The sequence below is a fragment of the Heptranchias perlo genome, chromosome 1 (assembly GCF_035084215.1).
Source record: "Heptranchias perlo isolate sHepPer1 chromosome 1, sHepPer1.hap1, whole genome shotgun sequence".
In the NCBI taxonomy this organism is placed as follows: Eukaryota; Metazoa; Chordata; class Chondrichthyes; order Hexanchiformes; family Hexanchidae; genus Heptranchias; species Heptranchias perlo.
Genome location: NC_090325.1, coordinates 110,710,275 through 110,727,992, shown reverse-complemented (window position 1 = coordinate 110,727,992; position 17,718 = coordinate 110,710,275). Strand labels below are relative to the sequence as shown.

The 17,718-nt window shown below is 40.6% G+C and overlaps 1 protein-coding gene across 2 annotated transcripts in view; it reads right to left on the bottom strand.

The window, feature by feature from the left end:
* Nucleotides 1-5,473: 5,473 nt before the first annotated feature.
* Nucleotides 5,474-17,718, bottom strand: part of rab28 (RAB28, member RAS oncogene family) — a 151,434-nt gene continuing 139,189 nt past the window's right edge. The window contains exons 7-8 of one of the 2 annotated variants that reach the window (XM_067989597.1): nucleotides 9,323-9,423; nucleotides 8,092-8,177 (exon numbers count right to left, since the gene is read on the bottom strand). In XM_067989597.1, the coding sequence (XP_067845698.1) occupies nucleotides 9,328-9,423 (96 nt within the window). In that variant the 3' untranslated portion in view covers nucleotides 8,092-8,177; nucleotides 9,323-9,327. Of the gene's footprint in view, nucleotides 8,178-9,322; nucleotides 9,424-17,718 lie in introns of both variants that reach the window. The other variant, XM_067989605.1, reaches the window with a different exon arrangement.

Sequence of the window (17,718 nt, the reverse complement as noted above, 5' to 3'; positions counted from 1 at the left end):
TAACTTTCTGTGTTTTGTGTACAAGGACACCCAAATTCCTCTGAACACCAACATTTAATAGTTTCTCACCATTTAAAATATTCAGTTTTTCTATTTTTCCCACCAAAGTGAATAACTTCACATTTCCCCACATTATACTCCAACTGCCACCTTCTTACCCACTTACTTAACCTGTCGATATCCTTTTGCAGCCTCTTTGCGTCCTCCTCACAGCTTACTTTCCCACCTAGCTTTGTATAGTCAGCAAAGTTGGATACATTACATTTGGTCCCTTCATCTAAGATTGTAAATAGTTGAGGCCCAAGCACTGATCTTTGCAGCACCCCACTAGTTACAACCTGCCAACCCGAAAATGACCCGTTTATTCCTACTATCTGTTTTCAGTCCAAAATTCTATAGATTATGGAACAGTTCCTGCAGATTGGAGGGTGGCAAATGTAACCCCACTATTTAAAACAACTACACACTGGTTAGCCTAACATCAGTAGTAGGGAAAATGCTAGAGTCTATTATAAAGGATGTGATAAGTGGACACATAGAAAATATCGATGGGATTAGACAAAGTCAACATGGATTTATGAAAGGGAAATCATGTTTGACAAACCTACTGGAGTTTTTTGAGGATGTAACTGGTAAAATAGATAAGGGAGAACCAGTGGATGTAGTTTATTTGGATTTCCAGAAGGCCTTTGATAAAGTCCCACATAAGAGGTTAGTGTGCAAAATTAAAGCACATGGGATTGGTGGTAATATACTGGCATGGATTGAAAATTGGTTAACAGACAGGTAACAGAGAGTAGGAATAAATGAGTCTTTTTCGGGGTGGCAGTCAGTGACTAGCAGGGATCAGTGCTTGGGCCCCAGCTATTCACAGTATATATCAATGATTTGGATGAGGGAACCAAATGTAATATTTCCAAGTTTGCTGACGACACAAAACTAGGTGGGATCCTGTGTTGTGAAGAGGATGCAAAGAGGCTTCAAGGCGATTTAGACAAGTTGAGTGAATGGGCAAATACATGGCAAATGCAGTATAATGTGAAAAAATGTGAAGTTATCCACTTTGGAAGGAAAAACAGAAAGGCAGAGTATTATTTAAATGGTAATAGATTGGGGAATGTTGATGCACATAGGGACCTGGGTGTCCTTGTACACCAGTCACTGAAAGCAAACATGCAGGTGCAGCAAGCAGTTAGGAAGGCAAATGGTATGTTGGCCTTCATTGCAAGAGGATTTGAGTATAGGAACAAGGAGTCTCACTGCAGTTATACAGGGCCTTGGTGAGACCACACCTGGAGTATTGTGTGCAGTTTTGATCTCCTTATATACTTGCCATAGAGGGAGTGCAGCGAAGGTTCACCAGACTGATTCCTGGGATAGCAGAACTGTCGTATAAGGAGAGATTGGGTCGACTCGGCCTGTATTCACTCGAGTTTAGAAGAATGGGAGAGGATCTCATTGAAACATATAAAATTCTGACAGGGCTAGACAGACTGGATGCAGGGAGGATGTTTCCCTTGGCTGGGGGGGTCCAGAACGAGGGGTCACAGTCTCAGGAAACGGGGTAGGACATTTAGGACTGAGATGAGGAGAAATTCCTTCACTCAGAGGGTGGAATTCTCTACCACAGAAGGCTGTGAAGGCCAAGTCACTGAATATATTTAAGAAGGAGCTAGATAGATTTCTAGACACAAAAGGCTTCAAGGGGTATGGGGAGAGAGCGGGAATATGGTGTTGAGATAGAGGATCAGCCATGATCATATTGAATGGCGGAGCAAACTCGAAGGGCCGAATGGCCTACTCCTGCTCCTATTTTCTATGTTTCTATTAACCAATCCTCAATCCCTGCTAATATTACCCCCAATCCCATGAGCCTTAATCTTGTGTAACAACATCTTATGTGGCACCTTATCGAATGCTTTTTGGAAATCCAAATATACTATATCCACTGGTTCCCCCTTATCTACACTGCTAGTTACATCCTCAAAAAACTCTAATAGATTCATAAAACACAATTTCCCTTTCAAAAAACCGTGTTGACTCTGCCTAACCATATTATGATTTTCTAAGTGCCCTGTTACTACGTCCTTAAATAATAGATTCCAGCATTTTCCCTACTATTGACGTCAGGCTAACTGGCCCACAGTGCCCTATTTTCTCTCTTCCCTCCTTTCTTGAATAGTGGGGTTACATTTGCAACCTTCCAATCTACGGGAGCCGTTCTAGATTCTAGGGAATTCTGGAAGATCAAAACCCATGCATCCACTATCTCTGCAGCCACCTATTAAAACCCTAGGATGTCAGCCATTAGGTCATGGGGATTTGTCGGCTTTTAGTCCCATTAATTTTTCTAAAACTTTTTCTTTACCAATCTTATTTACTTTAAGTTCCTCCCTCTCCTTAGACCCTTGGTTCCCCACTATTTCCGGTATGTTTTTTGTGCTTATACTGTGAAGACAGATACAAAATATTTGTTTAACGTCGCTGCCATTTCCTTATTCCCCATTATAATTTCTCCTGTCTCTGCCTCTAAGGGACCCACATTTACTTTTGCTAATCTCTTCCTTTTTATATACTTCTAGAAGCTCTTACAATCTGTTTATATATTTCTTGCAAGTTTACTCTCATATTCAATTTTCTCCCTCTATCAATTTCTTGGTCATCCTTTGCTGATTTCTAAAATCCTCCCCATCCTTAAGCTTACTACTCTTTTTGGCAACATTGTAAGCCTCTTCTTTTAATCTAATACTATCCTTAACTTCTCTAGTTAGCCATGGTTGGATCACTTTTCCTGTGGAGTTTTTATTCCTCAAGGGTATGTATACTTGTTGGGAATTATGAATTATTTCTTTAAATATTCGCCATTCCTTATCTACCGTCATATCTTTTAATCTAATTTCCCAATCTAATTAGCCAACTCACCCCTCATACCGACATAATTGGCCTTGTTTAAATTTAAGACCCTAGTTTCAGACTTAACTATATCACTCTCAATCTCAATGTGAAATTCTATCATATTATGATCACTCTTCCCCAGAGGATCCTTTATAAGATTATTAATTAATCCTGTCTCATTACACAATACTAGATATAAAATAATCTGTTCCCTAGTTGGTTCCTCAACATATTGTTCTAGAAAACTGTCTGATACCTTTCCGCTCCCTCCCCCCACCTCACCCCAACCTCCTGGGAGAGGTAAAAGCACAGAGACCTGTAACCAAGTTAGGTAACCTGTCAGAAATTAAATTCTGACCCCTAAAAGGCAATCAGACAACCCCAGAATGTTCCAAACCCTGTTGTCATTTCCCGGAATAATCCATCTTACCTTCCTTCTGCGGTGATCATATAGTTTTTCAAAAACGCCTCCAATGCCTTCTTGAAGGACTGCAAAGAGTCAGTACTCGCTGCTATCTGCGGTATCCTCCATAGGTCAATTAATCACCAAGAAAAGTAAAAGTTTCGAACATCCAAACTCACTCCCTGCTTTCCCAGTTTAAATGTGCGACCCCAGTTCCATCCGACCCCATCACTTCGAACAATCTATCTATTTGCATGTTTTGATGCCCTTAATAATACCTGAAACAGATCCCCTCTAAACCTACAACTCTCCAGCGATTCCAAAGAAGGCATGTAGCATATCTTCATAGCTCAATGCACATAGGTTGATGTTATGGTACTGGACTCGCAAGTCAGCGGTTGAAAGTTCAAATTCTGCTATGGCAAGCAGTAAAATCAAATTCAATATATTGGGTAAATTACAGATCCGCAGAAATATAAAAATAAGTATAATTTTGCTTCGTACATTTGTTTGAGGAACTTTTCATTAAATTGCTAGATTGACCTGATTTTAATTAATCAAATACACATCATTACTTGTACATGAATATTCAAAAGTGCCAATGAAAAATGAAACAGAACTATGCAATTAAAATATCTTCAATAAACATTCGACTAGTTATCGTAATTCGTGTTCATGCGTATTCAATGAATCAAACAAGACCAACTTTTGTAAATCCCATTGATTCTATTTTTATAAGCAGATATACATATTAACAGAGCAGTAAAACAATTTTTTCCCCAATATATTCACAGTACAAATAAATCCTAAATAAAATTTACAATGTTCAAGAACAATTATATTCCAGTTACAACATTCAGCCCAGCAATACTTTAAGTTGCTCATATTCTACATCCCTTATAAAGTATAGTGCACTGAGCAAAGGGATCGGCATGGAAAGCCTGTAATAAAATTGCAACATAACTCTAAATATCCTTATGCAATACACGCCAAAAATAATTTTAAAATATCAAAAATGTTTTTAAACAATTGAGCCTTAATTCATATTGCAAATATTGTGCATCTAATTAGCTACCGTTGGTACATCAATGTGAGTAGTTTATAATATAATAGGAACTGTGAAGAGGATTTTAGACAATTTATTTTATGTTTTATTTAATGTACCTTAGTGAGCTGAACTTATCTACTACCCTGGTTGGAATATTGATGAGAATTATTTTAAAGTTGATGGAATTTCCATGTGCATTATTCATTACTGTTATGAAACTATAAAATATACACAGTATTTATAAAACATGCAGTTAACATTGCAAGGCTTCCATATGCGTATGGTGCTGGTGTTTTGCTGAACCACCATTGGAAATGGTTCAAATTGCGACCAATGATGCACATATATTTGACTGTTTTCACAGAATGCAAGGATACAAATTAGAACAGAATGTAAATGTCAAAAGTCTTTTCTTTGCTGCGCCCATTCAGACATCAAATGGAATGCACTCAAGTTTGTGCTGAAATGTAAACAGTTAAAATAAAATACACATGAAATCAAAGAGTAAAAATATTTAGTATCCATATATATATTTATGTCTGAAAGTATGTAAAACAAAGACCTCGTTAAGTGTATTTAGTGTTTGTTACTGCATTGCACTCAAGTCGATAACTGGTAAGTACAGAGATACGTGTAAGGAGTCATAACTGCAGGGGTACCAAAGACTAATGCGAACAAGATCAACATACACTGACATAAGTCAAAGATCACAGTTACATTACCAATAAAAGTAAAAAGGGGAGGTTGGAAAGGAAACCAAAATCTAGAAAATGTATTGACCCAGGCAACTACAGGCCGTTTGTTTAACATTAATAATAACGTAAAATAACGAAAACTATTCTAACGGATTTGCTGGCCGGGCACCTACAGCAATAACTGAAGAAACAGCCAACCTGTAGTTAGAAGAGGAAGATTCTGCCTGACAAATCTCCTTGATTTGTTTGAAAATGTTACATATAAAGTGTAAACAATTTTACAACACCAAGTTATAGTCCAACAATTTTATTTGAAATTCACAAGCTTTCGGAGGCTTCCTCCTTCCTCAGGTGAATGAAAATCCACAACATTCACCTGAGGAAGGAGGAAGCCTCCGAAAGCTTGTGAATTTCAAATAAAATTGCTGGACTATAACTTGGTGTTGTAAAATTGTTTACAATTGTCAACCCCAGTCCATCACCAGCATCTCCACATCATCACATATAAAGTGGATAGTGGAGCTCCCTACATTATTGTTTATTTGAACTTTCTGAAATTTTTTGACAAAGTTTTTGTTGAGAGATACCAAATAAAAAAGATTACTCATGAGACCGTGGCCCTGAAATTCCTGGAGCTGAAAAGGGTCATACAGCGGTGCTGGAATTTGGGGCAGAACCCGGTTACAACGGGATTGTAACCCATTTGCCCTGGCCTTTTAAATTCCAGTGGGGGGTGGGGCCATGGTCTATTTTCCATCCACCACTCAAGAAGGCATGTTGGATCAGGGGTGTGTGGGGTGTGTGGGGTGTGTGGGGGAGGGAGGGTGGCTGGAGGTTTCCCAGACTTCCCAGGGATCTTCCACCCTTTATGGTCTTGAAAGGTGCCTCAGCAGAACTCAAGTCAGCCGAAAGCTGGCGAGAGTCTCTCAGACCTTCTGAAGACCCCAAACCTTTAGTATACTATGGTAATCAATTCTGAAGACTGAAAATATTTTTTGCTTCAGTCCCGTTGGGCCTCAGGAGCAGGATTAATTTTTTTAAAAATTACTTTTCCTTTCTATCACTTTTCTCTCTCTAATCATTCTTTCTTTTCCCCTCTTAATTTCTCTTTCTGTATCTGATTTGACATTGAATTCTGTAGAGGGCGCGCACAGTTTCCATCTCGCACTTTCAGCAACTTGCGCAGCAAAATATATTGGAGCTTAAACAGGCAAGAACAAATCTAACTAACAGCAGGTGCCGATTGTTGCCCTGCAGCAAATTCTGGGCCATTAACTTAACATAGGGAGATCAATAGAGATAGAGGATGCAGGTGAAGATTTGGAGAAGGATTTAGTTCAGTATGCAACTGGCCAAAGAAAGGAGAAATTAAATTTAACACAGACGAATATAAAGTAGTGCACACTGGCCAAATAAACGTGGTTGATAAACGTACCATGTACACATGAGCATGGGGCCCCTCTCTCAGCCTGCTGAAATTTAAATGATTAGAGTGTGTCGGTGACAACTTCCACACTAACACGAAGGAGGCTTAAGAAATGGCCTGGGGATCAAAGTTGTAGTCCATGAGATGTCAAATCCAAGCAGGGAGAGACTACTTCCTGCAGGGGCTCACACCATTTCTCTCTGGAATTGAGTTAGGCCCATTTCCAGATTTATAGGTGAAACTTCCGCATTGCAGCAAGGCAAAATTTGCCATAAAAAATGCACTTAGAAAGGACTTTGAAATGATAGTACACTCATCACTTTCAATGATTAGATAATGCGCAATTTAAAAAAAAGCTAATATAATGCTAAAACATATTGCCAGAACAGTAGAGTGCAGGTCTATTGGCCAAATAAACGTGGTTGATAAACGTACCTTGTACACATGTGCATGTGGCTTCTCTCTCAGCTGTTGAAATTTAAATGTTTAGAGTGTGTAGGTGGCAACTTCCACACTAATATGAAGGAGGCTTAGGAGGCAGTAAAGTACAGGTCTATAGGGATTATCCTATGGCTTTGCAATACACTGGTCTCAGACCATACGTAGAATATTGTAGTCAATTCTGGTCACGGTGCCACAAAACGTGTGTGTGTATATATATATATAAAAAGATACACACATACATACATACACACACAGGCACTGCGAAGGATGCAGAAAACAGCAACATGACCCAGGGTAAAAGGGGAAGAGCGATAAGGAAAAACTTAAAAAAACAGAACTCTGGAAGCAAAGTAGTAACAGGAGAACCTCACTAAGGTATATAAAATATTAAATGGTACAGATAAGGCAGGCCCAGAATATTACTTCAGATGAGAGCATAAATTTAAATTGTTGCAAAGTAAATTTAATCAGATATAAAGTCTTACCCAAAGAGTGATAAATGTATGAAATAATAAGCCAGGCAGGGTAATAGAGACAAAAACAAACATTCAGGGCATTCAACACGCAGCTGGCTGCTGTAGTAGGAATAAAGATACGAGAGAGATACGCTTTAATGGGCTAAATGAATTTTCACGTGCTTGACTTTTTAAAAAAATTCTTGTACTTTTTAGTAGGATTTAGATCTTCACAACAATCTGCTACAGAGCGCACAGTTCCTTGTAAAAAAAAAATCAACAGTTACAATAAAAAGTTGCTTGTTTTTCCAGATCTATAAAACTTTACCTTTTGTTATTTTAAGTGAACTTTCATTTAAAATACACAGATTTCTGTAAATGCTGAAATACATTTAAATGCACTGTTGAATAAATCAGATTTTTGATGGTTGTGAAGTAGCTTATCCAATGCAGTTACACAGTCACTTTAAACAAAGTGGTAAATATCCTTTCGTAACTCGATTCTGAAAATCATACTTAAAAGTGTGGTCCAACCTCTTGGATCTCTGCAGTCGACAGTACTGCCTTGTGTTTCTCAGCATACGGTAGTGCAGTCAGTCTGTGAAGCCCTTACTGTGTTGCAGAGATGGTTGCTGTCAAAACGAAGTTCCTGAGAAAGAATGGGCCTGTGTGAACGAAGCAGGATTGCCAAATGTACTAATATGGGGATGTGACGGGATCACTGAACTGCACACATTGAACTTCGAGGAGGGTTCACAGTTCTCACCACAGGCTCCTGGCTGTAATTCACAATATCTGCCTTCACTACGCACTGTCATAAAAGAAAAAGCAGATATATTATGGATCATTTAGCAAATTCAGCATAAAATACTAGTCGAAATAGGTTTGTTAGAGACCAGTAAAACTTTCAATTACAAATAAAGTAGATAATGCATCACTGTCTTGCTGAACACAGTGAGGCAATAAAGTAGAATTAGCTTAATATATCTATAAAAATAGATATAAAAACCTTAATAAACTGTCTCATCCTATGCATGAGTTAAGTTTCAATAAACAAATGACTGGAGGGAAACTACTACCAAGCAATTAGAAAGGCAAATGGTATGTTGGCCTTTATTGCAAGGAGGTTGGAGTACAAGAGTAAGGAAGTCTTGCTTCAATTGTACAGGGCTTTGGTGAGACCACACTTGGAGTACTGTACACAGGAAGAATATACCTGCCTTAGAGGCAGTGCAACGAAGGTTCACCAGATTGATTCCTGTGATGAGAGGGTTGTCCTATGAAGAGAGATTGAGTAGGCTGGACCTATACTCTCTGGAGTTTAGAAGAATGAGAGGTGATCTCATTAAAACATATAAGATTCTGAGAGGGCTTGATAGGGTAGATGCTAAGAGGCTGTTTACCCTGACTGGAGAGTCTAGAACTAGGGAGCATAGTCTCAGGATAAGGGGTCAGCCATTTAGGACTGAGATGAGGAGAAATTTCTACACTCAGAGGGTTTTGAATCTTTGGAATTCTCTACCCCAGAGGGCTGTGGATGCTCAATCGTTGAGTATATTCAAGACTGAGATCAATAGATTTTTGGAGTCTAAGGGAATCAAGGGATGTGGGGATTGAGCGGGAAAGTGGAGTTGAGGTCGAAGATCAGCCATGATCTTATTGAATAGCGGAATAGGCTCGAGGGGCCTTATGGCATACTCCTGCTCCTATTTCTTATGTCCTTATGGCAACCACATGTTAAAGTTTTTGAAAAATGTCATTAAAGGGTATTAAAGAATGCAAGAGTTGCTATATAGGATGGGAGAATATATATATAAAATCAACATTACTTTAAATGTATTTAATATTTAAAACAACTCCGCACAAATGAAAAATCTGGTATTTACTAGCAGAGAGAGCTACTTTTTTTATCCTTTATTCAAAAAAACATATGGGTTCAAGTTTCTGCTGCAGTACCTGAATTACTGTATGGCACACACTTTACTCCGGCAGTGCGCAGAACCCTGTGATAGATTCTCATCGTGTGGGTAATTTACCAACTCGGCCCTGACAATACGCTGCCAACAAAAAGATGCCAGGAAAGCAAAAGAGCGATGGAGTCGAGAAAAAAAAATGAAAAGAAATAATGAAGAAGCAATTGAAATGTTTCACAATAGGATATCAGCAACAAGTAAACAGAAGTTCAAAGACAGCAATAAAACACTAAAGCACAGATTTTTCCTTTGGTGTTATTCTACCAACAGTAACCCATTTATTTTAAATGGATTAACACTAATGTTAAAGTAACACCGATCAGTAAATTCAGGCTCAACTTTATGGCTATAATGAAGGAAATGTACAGGACAGGAGATGAATTAACCCAGGGAGCACAGCAAGGGTGCAGAATCCAGAACCAATTTAACTCAGGGTCTATAAAAATAAAGTTGAATTGCAATACTTACTATATAAAATATTAATAAAGCACATGTTTAAGTATGTCTAAAAATTTAAAGAAAGTTTTAAATACAGCTGTGATACCTGGACTCAAAGGGTTAAACTGAACAATAATTATGCATTTAAAATATTCAAACATTGAACACATTGTGAATAAATGCAATTTTTAATATAACTGTATTCTGCTGGGCCAAGGAAAAACAGCATATCAACGAAAGCATTGTACATGAAGCCTATTTAAAAAACAATACCAGTGTTACTGCTATACACAATAATCAGCTGTGTTATTTGGAAGTATTCAGATCCTCCACAAAATAGCAGACAAGGTATAAAATGCTTTACTGAATGCAGCTGAATCATTGTCATTGGTAGTGCTTATTCATTCATTGAACTGATCAATAGGAGACTCTCCACTGAATAGTAAATCTGATTAAAGTGGAAAATGTTCTATTTAATTCCTTTAACTGCTCAAAAAGCTTGTGGTGACTATTTTAAAGCCAAAAAAGTTTTAAAAAAAATATACAGGGCATAGCGTAATTTTGGGATATTTTAAGGCAGTTCAACCTTGGAAAATACACTTAAATATGGGAGCCGTTTAAAAATGTTTTACCCGAAGTAAAGCAGTGTGATGTATTGAGGAAGACGTGTACTCAAAAATAAGAGTGAGATTTGTTTTCCAATAAACGTGGAGACATACCTTAAACTAATCATATAGTTCCCATACATCATTTGTTGCTAAGAAAAGTCAATTTTTTTTCACATTCAGAAAATGAAATACAAAATGAAACATGTAAAAGCTGCTGTTTCTCTACATGGACTTCAGCTTGAAACACATCAAATTGCTAGATTATATGATAAACTGAAATTCCATTCTCATAACACTAGTCTCTTTTATTGAAGTGTCACATCAGTTGTTTATACTCTCTATCCTGATTGCTGCTGTTGTGTGTGAATGGGAACATTTAAAGGGGTGGCGTTGTCATAAAGTGTGCTACAAAACCAAGAAAGTACAATGACATCCCTACATCTAGCACTAATAGGGTTGCCAACTCTAGTTGGACATATTCCTGGAGGGTTGGACCTATTCCTGGAGGTTTGGCCAAGTGATATTTACCTGCAGTTCACAACTGTTATTATAAAAGTTGAGTTGAGGAAAAGAAAAAAATTCAAATTTGAGCCCTCAGGTCCTATATTTCTGAATAGAATGAAATAGCTAGCTTTTGTTTTTATTATTCCTTCATGGGATGTGGGTGTCGCTGGCGAGGCCGGCATTTATTGCCCATCCCTAATTGCCCTTGAGAAGGTGGTGATGAGCCACCTTCTTGAACCGCTGCAGTCTGTGTGGTGAAGGTTCTCCCACAGTGCTGTTAGGAAGGGAGTTCCAGGATTTTGACCCAGCAACAATGAAGGAACGGCGATATATTTCCAAGTCGGGATGGTGTGTGACTTGGAGGGGATCCTGCAGGTGGTGTTGTTCCCATGTGCCTGCTGCTCTTGTCCTTCTAGTTGGTAGAGGTCGCGGGTTTGAGAGGTGCAGTCGAAGAAGCCTTGGCAAGTTGCTGCAGTGCATCCTGTGGATGGTACACACTGCAGCCACTGTGCGCCGGTGGTGAAGGGAGTGAATGTTTAGGGTGGTGGATGGGGTGCCAATCAAGCAGGTTGCTTTGTCCTGGATGTTGTCGAGCTTCTTGGGTGTTGTTGGAGCTGCACTCATCCAGGCAAGTGGACAGCATTCCATCACACTCCTGACTTGTGCCTTGTAGATGGTGGAAAGGCTTTGGGGAGGCAGGAGGTGAGTCACTCGCCACAGAATACCCATCCTCTGACCTGCTCTTGTAGCCACAGTATTTATATGGCTGGACCAGTTAAGTTTCTGGTCAATGGTGACCCCCAGGATGTTGATGGTGGGGGAATTCCGCGATGGTAATGCCGTTGAACGTCAAGGGGAGGTGGTCATTGCCTGGCACTTGTTTGGTGCGAATGTTACTTGCCACTTATGAGCCCAAGCCTGAATGTTGTCCAGGTCTTGCTGCATGCGGGCACGGACTGCTTCATTATCTGAGGGGTTGCGAATGGAACTGAACACTGTGCAATCATCTGCAAACATCCCTATTACTGACCTTATGATGGAGGGAAGGTCATTGATGAAGCAGCTGAGGATGGTTGGGCCAAGGACACTGCCCTGAGGAACTCCTGCAGCAATGTCCTGGGGCTGAGATGATTGGCCTCCAACAACCACTGCCATCTTCCTTTGTGCTAGGTATGACTCCAGCCACTGGAGAGTTTTCCCCGATTCCCATTGACTTCAATTTTACGAGGGCTCCTTGGTGCCACACTCAGTCAAATGCTGCCTTGATGTCAAGGGCACTCACTCCTACCTCACCCTCTGGAATTCAGCTCTTTTGTCCATGTTTGGACCAAGGCTGTAATGAGGTCTGGAGCCGAGTGGTCCTAGCGGAACCCAAACTGAGCATCAGTGAGCAGGTGATCCACTTGATAGCACTGTCGACGACCCCTTCCATCACTTTGCTGATGATTGAGAGTAGACTGATGGGGCAGTAATTGGCTGGATTGGATTTGTCCTGCTTTTTGTGGATAGGACATACCTGGGCAATTTTCCACATTGTCGGGTAGATGCCAGTGTTGTAGCTGTACTGGAGCAGTTTGGCTGGAGGCGCGGCTACTTCTGGAGCACGGTCGGTCGGTAGTGGTGCTACCAAGCCTCTTGGTGATGGACATTGAAGTCCCCCATTCAGAGTACATTCTGTGCCCTTGCTACCCTCAGTGCTTCATTCAATTGCTGCTCAACATGGAGGAGGACTGATCAGCTGAGGGATGACGGTAGATGGTAATCAGCAGGAGGTTTCCTTGCCCATGTTTGACCTGATGCCATGAGATTTCATGGGGTCCGGAGTCAATGTTGAGGACTCCCAGGGCCATTCCCTCCTGACTGTATATCACAGTACTGCCACCTCTGATCGGTCTGTCCTGCCCGTGGGACAGGACAGGACATACCCATTGATGGTGATGGAGTCTGGGACGTTGGCTGAAAGGTATGATTCTGTGAGCATGGCTATGTCAGGCTGTTACTTGACTAGTCTGTGGGACAGCTCTCCCAATTTTGGCACAAGTCCCCAGATGTTAGTGAGGAGCACTTTGCAGGGTCGACGGGGCTTGGTTTGCCTCTGTCGTGTCCGGTGCCTAGTGGTCCGATGCCTGGTGGTCCATCTGGTTTTATTCTTATGATGACTTTTTTTTAGCGAGATTCTACAACTGAATGGCTTGCTGGGCCATTCCAGAGGGCAATTAAGAATCAACCACATTGCTGTGGGTTTGGAGTCACATATGGGCCAGACCGGGTAAGGACGGCAGGTTTCCTTCCCTAAAGAACATTAGTGAACCAGGTGGGTTTTTAATAACAATCCGGTAGTTTCATGGCCACCATTACTGATACTAGTTTTTATTTAATTCCAGATTTTAGCTACCTTAGTTGAAATTGTACATCTGTGGCACTTTCAGGCAGGATTCTTGGGCTAATTTTTCTTTCTTTTTTAAAAAAAGACAGTTCTGGTAAATATAGACCAGTCCAAAGACAAGATTTCTTTTTAAACAAATTATGTTTTTGTGTGTTAGATAGTCCTGCTACTTCTGTCACATATGACTAGAAATAACTTGATGCCTTGATGATCCTGACGTTTCGTTTCTTGTTGCAGGTCATTTCGGGGATGTGTTTGGGTAGCTTGGTGAAGACATTTTGGACCCCATTAGCTTTGGGGCTGTGAGATCCCACTTGTGGGCTGTGTGACTCTGGTCCTGCTCCAGTTCAAACTAGATGAACTCCATTGGTGAGGCCGTTCCAGGTAGCCGTGTCCCCAAACTGATCGCACCTCGTGGCCAGGACATAATGACAGCTGCCCCTTCCCAAAACTTCCAGCAGCTCACTTCTCTGCACCCTGCTGCTACTGCCATATTTGTCCCATAGGTTAAATTTATCCCCATGTGATAGCTTCGGACAGAGACAGAGACTGTGCCCTTCGAGCTGATATTACTTTCTTTCTCTCTCCTAGTGCCAACAAATCCTTCAGATCGTATTTGGGGTGGAGCGAAAAGAAAGCGACAAGTTAGGCAAAAATTTCCATCCATTGTTAGTCTGAGCCAAGGGAGTGTTTGGACACACGAGTCTGAAGAAGTGCTATATTCTGTGGAAAGTAAAAAAAAAATCGGAGCTCTGTTATAGGTGTGTGTGTGTGTGTGTGTGTGTGTGTGTGTGTGTGTGTATGTATGTATGTATGTATGTGTGTGTGTGTGTGTGTGTGTGAGAGTGAGAGAGAGAGAACTTGAAATTAACTAGAGAAAACCAAAACATTACTGACGAAATTAAAAAACTGAGAAACTAATATTGCATTAAATATTAGCTGTTGTTTTATTAGCTATTATAAAATGGTAAATAGTTGCATATAAGGGAGGGGAAACTATACGGCCATTAAATGTATTTACTGTTTCAGTTCTGGTGTGACCGTAATCATTTTTTGTTATAGTAAACTATGATTTTTGTCAGCGATTTCATTCCTTACATACATATGCTCATACCAAATTCAATTCTGCATTAAAATAAGCAGTCTCTTTACTTTCAGAGCATATGAGAATGAGGACATTTTAAAGTACATGAATGATTACAGATTACATGAATAGTTATACAATATGTAGTCTTTGATACCTATAAAGAACCAGTTCCAAAATAGTACCGATCATACGGTACAAATGCAGCTAAAGCAAAATAAGGACATTTCTTCAAAGGGCATAATTGTTTTACGTTAAAATTGATCATAACAACAGATTCCCAAGTACACACTCTGCAAACATCATTCATAACAACAGTAATTTAGCCAGAAAAGTTTAATACACATTTCACGATGTTGAAGAAATTTGTGTTGATATATTTGAATGTGCAGCGGTGTCTAAATAGGAAACATTTTGAGGAAGAGTTTCAAAATTTTACAGGAGCATTTAAATTTAATCTTGGTTATAAGAGATAAAGGTTTTCTACAAGAGACTGTTAATGGCTTCAATGAGCAAATTAGCAGGCATTTAAGAAAGGTCAGACTGTTTCCTTAGTGCTGTATCATAGAATCATAGAAAGGTTACAGCTGGAAGGAGGTCATTCGGCCCATCGAGTCTATGCAAGAGCAATCCAGCTCGTCCCACTCTCCCACCCTATCCCCGTAACCCTGCAATTTTTTTCCTTTCGAGTACTTATCCAGTTCCCTTTTGAAGGCCATGATTGAATCTGCCTCCACCACCCCCTCAGGCAGTGCATTCCAGATCCTAACCACTTGCTTTGTAAAAAAGTTTTTCCTCATGTCATCTTTGGTTCTTTTGCCAATCACCTTAAATCTATATCCTCTGGTTCTTGACCTTTCCACCAGTGGGAACAGTTTCTCTCTATCTACTTTGTCTAGGCCCTTCATGATTTTGAATACCTCAATCAAATCTCCTCGCAACCGTCTCTGTTCCAAGGAGAACAACCCAGCTTCTCCAGTCTATCCACATACCTGAAGTCCCTCATCCCTGGAATCATTCTATCAAATCTCTTCTGCACCCTCTCTAAGGCCTTCACATCTTTCCTAAAGTGCGGTGCCCAGAACTGGACACAATACTCCAGTTGTGGCTGAACCAATGTTTTATAAAGGTTCATCATGACTTCCTTGCTTTTGTACTCTATGCCTCTATTTATAAAGCCCAGGATACCATATGGTTTTTTTTAACCGCTTTCTTAACCTGCCCTACCACCTTCAATGATTTGTGTACATATACCCCCAGATCTCTCTGTTCCTGTACCCCTTTTAGAATTGTGCCCTCTAGTTTATATTGCCTCTCCTCATTCTTTATACCGAAATGTATCACTTCGCATTTTTCTGTATTAAATTTCATCTGCCATGAGTCTGCCCATGCCACCAGCCTGTCTATATCCTCCTGAAGTCTGTCTATATCCTCCTGAAGTCTATCACTATCCTCCTCACTGTTCACTACGCTTCCAAGCTTTGTGTCATCTGCAAACTTGGAAATTGTGCCCTGTACATTACCACACGGACTGCAGCGGTTCACCACCACCTTCTCAAGGGCAATTAGGGATGGGCAATAAATGCTGGCCTCGCCAGCGACGCCCACATCCCATGAACGAATAAAAAAAAAGTACACCCAAATCCAAGTCATTAATATATATCAAGAAAAGCAGTGGTCCCAGTACTGACCCCTGGGGAATACCACTGTACACCTCCCTCCAGTCCAAAAAAGAACCCTTCACCACTACTCTCTGTTTCCTGTCCCTTAGGCGATTGTGTATCCATGCTGCTACTGCCCCCTTTATTCCATGGGCTTCAATCTTGATGACAAGCCTATTATGCAGCACTTTATCAAACGCCTTTTGAAAGTCCATATACACCACATCAACTGCATTGCCCTCATCAACCCTCTCTGCTGCCTTATCAAAAAACTCTAACAAGTCAGTTAAACATGATTTGCCTTTAACAAATCCATGCTGGCTTTCCCTAATCAATCCATTCTTGTCCAAGTGACGGTCAATTCTGTCCTGGATTATCGTTTCTAAAAGTTTCGCCAACAGAGGTTAAACTGACTGGCCTATAGTTGCTGGGTTTATCCTTACATTCTTTTTTGAACAAGGGTGTAACATTTGCAATTCTCCAGACCTCTAGCACCACCCCCGTATCTAAGGATGTTTGGAAGATTATGGCCAGTACCTCCGCAATTTCCACCCTTACTTACCTCAGCAACCTAAGATGCATCCCATCCGGGTCAGGTGACTTATCTACTTTAAGTACAGCCAGCCTTTCTAGTACCTCCTTATTATCAATTTTTAACCCATCCAGTATCTCAACTACATCTTCCTTTACTGAGACTCTGGCAGCATCTTCTTCCTTGGTAAAGACAGAAGCAAAGTACTCATTTAATGCATTGGCCATGCCCTCTGCCTCCATGAGTGGATCTCCTCTTTGCTCCCTAATCTGCCCCACCCCAGTCTTACTATTTTTACTGTTCACATGCCTATAGAAACTTTTGGATCTACATACAAAAGACCTACTGGTCCATCCAGCCTGTCCAACACAGTTGTGATGCCCCATTCATCACAATAGAGACACTCCCCACCCACCCATAGCCATGTAATTTCCTGGGAGAGGCAGGGGAGAACTGGAAAATTCCTCTCCTATCCTCTTAGATGATCAAAACTAGTCCAGGAGATCACACTGGCCCTTGCTTTATGTCACAGGAAATCTACCTCTTGTATGAGGTGATATCCACCCCAGCTAGAAACAGGTCCAGCTCAAGCTTGAAGGAATACAGTGAATCGGCGTTCACCACACGAGTTGGCAACCTGTTCCACAGGTCCACTATTGTCTGCAAAAAGAACCTCTTAACATCCAACCTAGTTCTGCCTTTACATAACTTGTAAATGTGACCACTGATCCTCCCCAACCTATTCAGTTTAAATAATTGGTCTACATAATCACAATCTAGTCCCTAGATCATAAAACTGACTGTCTTAGAAGGTTATGCTGATAAGGTTAGATGAAGAGTGGTGGGACGAGGCTCGTGTGAAGAATAAACACCAGCACAGACCAGTTGGGACAAATGGCCTGTTTCAATGCTGCACATTCTATGTAACTGGTGTTAGATCAGAGGACTAGTGGGGGCGAAATATAGGAATGCAAAAGAGCCTATACTCGGGGCAAATACGGTGAGTTCTCCACCGTTGAGAGTGACAGTCACCCGTTCCTTCATTTCAAATGAAGGACAGAGCAGGATCAAATGGAATATATATAGGGGCACTATAAGAAGAAACAAAGCAGTTTGGAAAAGAAAGTCCATAGGTGCAAACTGTGAATGCCGAAGTGCGAACTCTA